The 9,796-nt window shown below is 40.0% G+C and overlaps 1 protein-coding gene across 2 annotated transcripts in view; it reads left to right on the forward strand.

Annotated features, from left to right (window-relative positions):
- LOC131251308 (ubiquitin receptor RAD23c-like) overlaps nucleotides 1-9,374 on the forward strand; it is a 68,707-nt gene extending 59,333 nt beyond the window's left edge. For both annotated transcript variants that reach the window (XM_058251954.1, XM_058251953.1), the window contains 6 exons: nucleotides 6,933-7,082; nucleotides 7,165-7,230; nucleotides 7,302-7,349; nucleotides 7,519-7,628; nucleotides 7,745-7,823; nucleotides 9,025-9,374. In XM_058251954.1, coding sequence (XP_058107937.1) covers nucleotides 6,933-7,082; nucleotides 7,165-7,230; nucleotides 7,302-7,349; nucleotides 7,519-7,628; nucleotides 7,745-7,823; nucleotides 9,025-9,141 — 570 coding nt within the window. In that variant the 3' untranslated portion in view covers nucleotides 9,142-9,374. The remainder of the gene's footprint in view (nucleotides 1-6,932; nucleotides 7,083-7,164; nucleotides 7,231-7,301; nucleotides 7,350-7,518; nucleotides 7,629-7,744; nucleotides 7,824-9,024) is intronic.
- The last annotated feature ends 422 nt before the right edge of the window (nucleotides 9,375-9,796 follow it).

Raw genomic sequence — 9,796 nt, forward strand, 5'->3', positions numbered from 1 at the left:
AGACATTGTTATAGGGAGCACTAGAACTGGTTTGAAAAGTAGGGAATCTGCTTCGTACTACTCCAGCTTGCTTTAGCACCGGGTGGCTTAGTTGGGCCTAATCTTCAAGGCCAATTGATAAGCTTCTTCAAGGTTGGTCAAGCATACAATCGTGAGTTCCTTCTTAATCTCCATCTTTAATCCCATCCGATTGTGGGATATAGCTTGTTGTTCGTCTTGTGTTATTTGTCTCTAAATAGTCAACTCATTGAACTTTTACGTGTATTCCTCTGCATAAAAGCTCCTTGTTGAAGTAGAAATAAGTCCTCGAAGATGCTTTTCTCATAATCAAGAGCGAGATACTTCAATTTCATTTCATCCCAAATAGTAATAGGAGGTTGACTGAGTTTATAGAGTCAATCTTCTACACCATGCCACCATATACAGGCTTGCCCCTTAAGTTTCATCTCACATACGAACCTGCCATTCTTTGGACATCATGAGCAAGTCCCAATAGTCTTCCAAAGACATTAAGCAATCTTGGAAGGCATGTGGATCTAGCTGCTTTCTGAAGAAATCAACAACTTCTACTTTCACTCCCCTCAATCCATCTTCTAGTGGATCACTATGATCCTTGCGGTTCTTCTCCAAGATTTGATGAAAATTGCTTGGAGGAATTTTGGCTTGAACATGATATGGAGGTTGTCAACGTACTGTAGGGGAACAAACAGTAACGCTGATGCAAATCGGAGCATGGGCGGCTGATACTATGGGCTGATCGCTGCTCGCACCTTCACCACTGTCATCTGCAACTTCATGCTCTTGAAAAACTTCATCGAGGATTACGTCACCAACATTGGGTTCTTGTTGAACTTCTTTCAGATACTACGCAAATGCTTGAGACCAAAGAATGTCCATGCGTTGGGAGACGTGATGCACTAACTCCAAAAAGAAGTTCATCTCGTTGAGATTGTGTGAGCTTAGGAGTATATGGCTGCCCACTCTTAATAGATATCTTCCCACAAGAATTCCGAGAATCGGAAACTTTCTATGACACCAAAATTGATGTAGAACATATCTCTTAATATAAGGACTGGGCGCCCTCCACTAATGTGCACCAAAAGAGAATGGTTTTGGGTTAAAGAGGGGCTGCTTGAGGTGGTAAAGGAAGGGTGGAATTAAAGGGCTTAAAGGGGGCTGCTGGAGGTGATAAATGAAGGGTAGAATAAATGCTTAAAGGGGGCTGCTAGAGATGGTAATGAAGGATTTAGAGGGGTAATAGGGGCAGGTTTGTGGAGAAGGATTTAGAGCTTGAAAGTCTAGGTTTTGAAGATCTGATTAGTAACTTAGGAGAGGTAAAACTGAGGAAGAAAACAGTAAGTATAGAAGCGAGAAAGTAAGTAGAGTGGAGGATATACCATAGAGTCTCACTAAGGTTTTCTTGGAGTCTCACCTAGAAGCTTTCAATGGAGACACACCATCAACAAAACTTTTCATTCAATATTAAATCTGGAATGCTTTACATTGCTATGTCCTTTCCCCAATACAATTTCCTACATTAACTCAAGGACTTAGCAAATCTAAAACACAATCTAGTTTTAAGAAGAATGAATAACTTAGGAGAGAAAAGCCTTTAGTCCCAAAGAGGACTAACAAATGACAACAATTTCTTGAGAAACATCTTTTTAGAACTCTTCTTTCAAAACAATGTCACTTCAACTTTTTGAAAAACTCTTAAATGAAGACAATTTCCAATAAAGATATGACTTTGTAGTAGGATTATGGGCCCAACCTATGGGTTATTTGGATAGCCGTGGGCTTTCTTCGGCCTACGGCTGTACACTTTGGGGCATATGAGTAAATTGCCACTTTTCTTCTTCTTTCTTTTTTCTGTCTTATTTTAATGTAATGGGTCTTAACCTATGAAATCAAGCCTGATTCATTTTCAATTAGGGCTCATTAGGTTGACTTTTAACATAGGCCAAGTTAACAGAGAGAACATTCTTGTCAAAGAATGGTCTGATACAGGTTCACTGTCATATAACATATCCAAAACATGAAAAATGATAGACATTCTGGAATTTCTCTCTTCCCCCATTCTCCTGGTATTTTTACACTGGTTGATACATATACTATATTCCCTCTGGTATCGGATTATGGCGGAGATCGGGATGATAGGTCTTTCGATACCGATTTTTAGAACCATGGTGTTAGAGGGGAGTCCAAGTGTGGTGATGAGAAGCTTGAGCAAGTCAAAGATTGCATTTTAGAGAACTTTCAAATTCTTGATATCAAAGAGGATTAAAAGGGTGCTATCGTAGGAGGAAAAAATGTCGGGCCTAGCTCATTCTTGAATACAAAAAGAAGTTAGAGATGAAATTAAATGGATGCAATGGTCAATGGAGGTGTATCTCAAAGAAGGGTACGAAAGCACAGTTTTTCCATGGTATTGCTATTGCCAAACGTACAACTAATTGGATTTATGATGTTTTGATTACTAGGGAAAGGGTCGAGGAGAAGACTATTGTGGATTTTTACTCTCTGCTTCTGGAGTAAGAAGAGCGACTTGACGTTTGATCAAATATTGAGCGAATATGTCGAAAAGCTTTGAAAAACCAGTTAATGAGGAAGTTAAGAGTAGCAGTAGCGTCCTTGGGGAGGGATAAGCCTCCTGGCTAGATGGATATCCTATCATGTTTAACTTTCCGGGAAGAGCTGAAAGTTAGCTCTGCAACAATATTGTGGACTTCTACTCGATGCTTCTATAGGAAGAGGGTTGGAATTGTCTGTATTCAATGACTTGACATTTGATAAATATTGAGCGAAGATGCACCAAACTTAGAAAAAACCACCTGATAAGGAGTTAGAGATACCATCCTTGGGGAGGGATAAAGCTCCTAAGCTGGATGGATATCCCATCACATTTGTACTAAACTTTCTGGGAAGAGGTGAAGGATTATTTGATGGCCTTCATTTTGGAGCTCTTTTATAGAGGTTTCCTCTCTACAAATTGAGAGCGTTGTTTATAGTGTTCATTCTGAAGAAGGGGTGGAGACAAAGTGCTTAAAGGATACCTGGCCTGTTAGCTTGCTAGGTAGTCCTTGCAAAACCCTGGCTAAGATTCTAGCTAACAGGATTTGTAAAGTGCTGGTGAAAGTTACATTTAAGGTGTAGGAAGCTTTTGTTTATAGAAGACAAATTCTTGATGGAATGTTGATTGCACGAGTTGATTGACTCGTGATCTAGAGAAGGCAAAAAACGTATTATTTGTGAGCTTGATAAGTTGAAAGCTTACGATCATATGCATTAGAAATTCTTAAATTATGATTGTGGTGAGAAGTGGAGAAAGTGGGTTAAGGAGTGTGTTAGGTCAATTTTGGTGAATGGCTTACCTAAAGGTCTTTTTTAGGGCTTTGAGAGGTCTTCAATAGGGTGTCCTCTGTCTCTTTTCCTTCTTGTAGTGGTGGTAGAGGCCCCTAGTTTAATGTTGAAAAAGAGGCATCCATGGGTTTAATATATGGGTTCAAAGTATCGATATCGCTACAAGTTTTGTTGGTAGAGGATACAAAAACAATATTGATATCATTGATAACCAGATATGCGGGGAAACATGGGGAAAACAATGGAATTTTTCAGTGAAACTTCATAAGATGCTAAAATACACATATTTGCATATTTAAGAATAAAAAATTGCTAAAAGAATGCATACACTATGTTTTCATATAATGGGGGCCTAAAAACGTGTCGTCATAAAAAACTAGTCCAACCATCCCATCTATCCAACCATCCAACCTTCCATCCAAACATCCATCAATGTTTTAGAGTATCGACAAGACGTGATTTTTCGTTGAGAAATTGATGAAAACTGAATAGGAAACAAAAGATTGTGGTCTTGATTATAATATCGCAATATGATCGATATCATCGTCAACAATTTGAACATTGTATATAACCATGTGCGCATAAAAAATTGAAATGATTTTTATTTATTTATTTATATTTTAATAAACAAAATTTTGACAATATCAACACAATAGCTATGTTATCGAAATATTGTCTACACACTGGCAATAAAAGCAACCCCTGGAATTTGCACAACCAAAAATATTGGTGATATTGATACATTGGTGATACAAGCGACACCTAGAATTTACACAGTCGAAAATATTGGCGATACTTAGCGATACATCACTGATACCTGGAATTTTTTAGACTAGTGTTATCGATATTGTCGAACTGGGAGATACAAATAATATCAGAGATATTTGAATAATATCGGGGATACTTCAAACAATGGTTGAAAGTGTAAAGAGCATCATTTCAGGTTTCTCATTGATTGTTTGTAGATGATATGATTCTTTTCTTTGATGCAGTGGTTGAGCAAGTAGACAACATCAGGAAAATTATACAATGTTTCAAAGTTATATTGGGCTTGGGCATCAATTTTTAGAAAAAAGCAAAATTTGTAGTCAATAGAAGGAAGAAGTAGATGGTTTGGCAAAGGGTATTTAGGTGTATAACAGGTAGTCCTCCCTCAATCTCATATGGATTTCTCATTATGCATTGGCAAACTGGCAAAGCATTTATGGGACGGGGTAGCGGAGTGTGTTGAAAGGAACCTCTCAAGTTGGAAGAGTAGGTGTTTGTCTTTAGGTGGTATAATCACGATTATTAAGACAACAATGTCTTATATGCCAATATACTATGTATTTGTTCCAGTGGCGGGATTTGGTTCTCAATATATTATCAGAAAGAATTTTTCATGATTTTCTTTGGAAAGGAGTGGAAGGAAAGCACAATACCATCTCTTGCAATGGAATAGTGTATTGACCCCTTGATAGAGGGAGTGGGCATGAAAGAGTTAAATTCAAGGAATTTAGCTCTTTTCGGCAAATGGCTGTGGACGTTCAGGATGGAAGAAGAACGTTGAGGCTGGTTTACCTAGAAATCCTCTTCATGTCGGCGGTATGGAGAGCGATGTAGGGCCATTGATTGCTTCAAGAAAGGATTTGGGTTCTCAGTAGGCGATGGTTTGCCAGTCTGACTCAAGGAGCATGTGTTATGTGCTCATAGACCTTTATGTTTCATTTTACCTAGTGTATAGCACGACTAGCTCCGTACCAAAAAATTGTTGTATCTCATTGCTAATTTGATGCAGGACAATTAGCCACTTGCTCTAAAAGCTCGAACTGATAGAGCATGGTGAATTAATCCATTTATCTCATAGCTCATGCCCCAAATTCATGGCTTAGGTCCTTGGCCGAACCCTCCTTGTGGGCCCCAAATCCATGGGTTCCCCCTCACACGAGCCACCCGCCTCACACGGGCCCCAAATCCATGTTTTCGCTCGCCGCCCACCCCGAGTGTGCTCCTGCATCCCACAGGCAACCCCACTCGAGCCCGGTGTGAAAATGCCCTTGCATTAATCACCTCCGGTGAGGAGTCTCGAACATGAGACCTCTTGCTCTGATACCAATTTGATGTAGGACAATTAACCGCTTGCTTTAAGAGCTTGAACTAATAGAGCATGGAGAATTAATTCCTTTATCTCATAGCCAATGCAACAAATCCATGGGTTAAGTCCTTGGCCGAACCCTCCTCATGGGCCCCAAATCCATGGGTTCCGCGGGCCGCCCACCCCGAGTGTGCTCCTACATCCCATAGGCCACCCCACTCGAGCCCGGTTTGAAAATGCCCCCGCATTATTATTGATATTGGGTTGTCAAGTATTTTATACTCCATTGCGCAGGAAGTTATTGGAGGTGTTAATGGATGATCTGACTCGATTGTTGCACCTTTTTCAATGTTGCTTTCCTTCTAATCTTGATAGGGATTCTTGGGTGTGGAAAGGGAGAAATCCTGGAGCTTTTTCTGCCTGATCCTTTTATGCGCCGATTTGGTCTCTGGAGCCCAGGGATCCTAAGAATCCAATCGGGTTCATTTGGGGATATAGGGTCACTCAAAGTTATTGCCTTTGTATGTGGAAGGAGCAAGGTGCTCATGATGGATAACTTGCAAAGATAGAAATATGAATGTGTGTTGTCCTCGCGTGAGGCATAGTCGGTGGATCCCTGTTTATGCATTGTATCTTTGGTAGTGCCGTTTGAGAATGCGCCTTCAACCTATTCCAATATTGTTGGGTGATGCCAATATTGATCAGGTCTTTCTTCGCCTGGCATGGGGGGTGGAATTGGTCAGAAAGGGAGAACACTGTGGAAACTCTCTTCGAGAGGGTTTATGGTCCATTTGGGCAGAGCATAATGCGAGATGTATCCGTAACCATGTTTTGCTCCCGGACAAGGTATTCAAAAGGGTGAAATTGGAGATGATAGCTTGGGCCTTGTCTCTGAAGTCCTTGGCTAATTTAGTTGGCACTTTGGATATTTGGTCTAGTTTGATGTAATTCTAGGGCATAGAGGTCTAGCTTGGGCCTTGTCTCTGAAGTCCTTGGCTAATTATTCAATTGGCTCTTTGGATTTTGGGGCTAGTTTGCTGCAATTGTAGGGCGTAGATTTTTGGTCTAGCTCTCTCAAAATACTGTCAGTGACACTCAGATGTTGTGTAACACTCTCCTCATGTGGCGTAGGCCTGGGATCAAATCTTACCATGGCCTCTCGTAAAAAAATAAAATAAAATAAAAGAAGAAAAGAAGAAACGGAAAAACTAGCTGGATTTTGAATTTTAAGAACTCCATTTTGAAATATGTATTAAGAATTCCCTTCCACCATATATGGATGGTGTGATTTTGGTCGAGGACACTTGGTGCACATTGTCTTTTCACATATGTTTTACCTTCTCTTTTTCCACACCACCTACGATTCATCAAGACATCACATGCAATTTTATTTCATCAAATACTACTGCAATCTGTCTGTGTCACATGCTCCCAATCCGTGTCGGTATATCAGTTCACTGTTTTGTGTGGAGTATAATTTTTGTATATATGTAACCAGGGTATTCCCGAGCAAGCAGAAATTCCTCCTGTTGCCCGAGCACCTTCAAGTGGGCAAGCTGCAAACCCTCCTTCCCAGGCTCCACAACCAGCACAGCCTGCTGTTCCGTCCACTGGACCCAATGCAAATCCCTTGGACCTCTTTCCTCAGGTGGGTGCAGCTGCATGTAACTTTTTTTTTTTTTTTTTCCAGAGAATTCAAGTTCATAATGAACTTGTTATTCTGCTAACAGGGCCTCCCAAACATGGGTTCGAATGCCGGTGCCGGGACCCTTGATTTTCTACGTAACAGCCCACAGGTATAATGCTAGATATGTACAATGACTTCCATATTACATTTTGTCATATAACATTTTCCCCCCTTTTGCAGTTCCAAGCTTTGCGAGCTATGGTGCAAGCAAACCCCCAAATCCTGCAGGTTGTTTCCTGCACAACATATATTCTTATTATTAATCTTTATATATATATATATATATATATATATATTTGCCTTGTGTGTGTGTGTGTGTGTGTGTGTGTGTGTGTGTGTGTGTGTGTGTGTGTGTTTTATCATCTTTAACTGTATGTATGATTCTGTTGGCTTCCAGCCGATGCTTCAAGAACTAGGGAAACAAAATCCTCACCTTATGCGACTCATTCAAGACCATCAAGCAGACTTTCTTCGTCTGATCAACGAACCCGTTGAGGGAGCAGAGGGGTGAGGGATCAACCAACCGTATTCTTGTGTCAGTCATTTATTTTGTTTAGTTTGTAGAACCAGCATCTTCCTATGTTTTGGTAACTTTTGCTAATAAAATCAAATGCAAATATCAGCAATCTACTAGGGCAGCTGGCCTCAGCAATGCCACAGCCAGTACAAGTTACTCCTGAGGAGCGGGAAGCTATTGAGCGTGTAAGTTGGGTCTATTTTCTTAGATTTCTAATATACTAGTTTTTGATGGGCATATCTTTTTCCTTATATAAATTTGCATGTCTTGTTTACTTTTTTGGCATTCATTTGATTTAATACACAAGGAGGCAGGCACTATTTCTGATGCCACCTTGATTGATGGGAGGCTTGCTAAGCCACACACTCGTGTCTTTTTTCTGCCCATCATCATCATCTAAGACTCATCTGAAATAATTGGTTTTGGCTACATGAATCCTGTTCCCTCATGCTACTCTATCAAGGGCCAGACCTTCAGTTAGACCATAGGTCATCAAGTATTTTATTACTACCTCCATCCATGTCCTTTTGTGCCTTGCCCTTGCCCTTTTAGAACCTTCAACTTGTACCAACTCACTCCTAACTGGCGCAATTCACGGTCTCTATTGCACATGACCTAACTATTGAAGTATACTTCCCTTCATATTATCACCTATTGGTACTAAGTTCCCTCAAATGCATTCATTATATAGTTCTATTAGTACTACTATTCCCTCAAATGCATTCATTTTATATTTCTATCCTCCCTCGTCTTGCCACTCATCCATCCCAACATCCTTGTTTCAGCCAGTCATCCTATGAATATTTTGTTCTTTAACATGCAAATATTGGTGACCTCTGGTCAACTACATGCTAATATGCCTCTTGTGTGAGATTTGGCCTATATGTCAGGCTGTTTGCCTCTTTGAGTAGGCCAGTATACAATGGGAAAGCTGTGGCATTTTATTTCCCGCATATTTGTTTTGCACATGTTGCCCCACCCAATGAGTGAAACATCCTGATTTTGTTTACCAAAAAAAAAATAATAATAATAAATTAAAAAAATCCTATTTTAGTACCAGAATATAAATAGCGGTCTGCACATCTGTGCCATATTGGTGTATGTGCTTGTCGTCAGGTCTTGCCCATTCATGTGGGCTTTGCTTAGCGAACTGCTATATATTAGATGCACTTTGGACAAAAGACTTTGGAAGTCTTATCATCCTTCCACATTTAAACATGGACAAAAGACTCCAAATAGCAATTTTATTGTCAGTATCCAGCACTAACTACACAGAAACATCTTTCAGTAAAATTGGTACATACCTCTACATTTATATTTAATGGACTGATGCTTCTGCTTGCATCACATCTTACCAAAATTTTTGTTGTGTGTTATGTTTGGTAGCTCGAGGCCATGGGGTTTGATCGAGCAATTGTATTGGAAGTCTTCTTTGCCTGCAACAAAAATGAGGAGCTGGCTGCAAATTATCTTCTGGACCATATGCACGAGTTTGAGGAATGATAAGGGAGACGTGTGAAATGGTTTGTGTAGTTCATGTTCTCATAGTCAACAATGCCGACGTTAGTTTCGATGAGTGGGATGGATGATGGTGCTAAAGAGATTTCCGTCTTCTTTCTTTTTAGATTTTAATATAATCTTATGATAAAAGATAATATGCGTTGGGAATTATGTGTATAATGTTTGCACCGGATTATTTCACCGGTGAAGCATCATCTGGTCCATTTCATTTTTTTTTTCTTTTTTAACCTTGTTCCCTGTACTTCAATTGACCCGTGGCAATTCTAGTGACATAGGGGCTCTTGAACCAGACCAATAGATTGATTTGGACTGTTCATCTGGTAGAGCACATTTATAGAAAGAAAGTTTGAGCCATCTATTTATTGGATAGCCAACGATTCTAAACCGCTTGTCATCAAAATCCTAAACTTTGGAAATGGGTGGTTATAGAAAATGAGTGCTGTACATGGCCACTAGCTAACCCAAGCTCGAACTCGACTCGGCTTAGTCCTCGAGCCTGTCTTGCTAGCTCGACTCAGTTCGGTCAGCAGCTCGATCCAGTTTGAGCCGAGTTCGAGCCTGTTCGACATTTTCTCAAACAGGTAGAATGCATCTTCAATTTCTCACATAATGTAAAACGGTAACAATATTTCACTGG

This window comes from Magnolia sinica, chromosome 7, assembly GCF_029962835.1.
Source record: "Magnolia sinica isolate HGM2019 chromosome 7, MsV1, whole genome shotgun sequence".
NCBI lineage: Eukaryota > Viridiplantae > Streptophyta > Magnoliopsida > Magnoliales > Magnoliaceae > Magnolia > Magnolia sinica.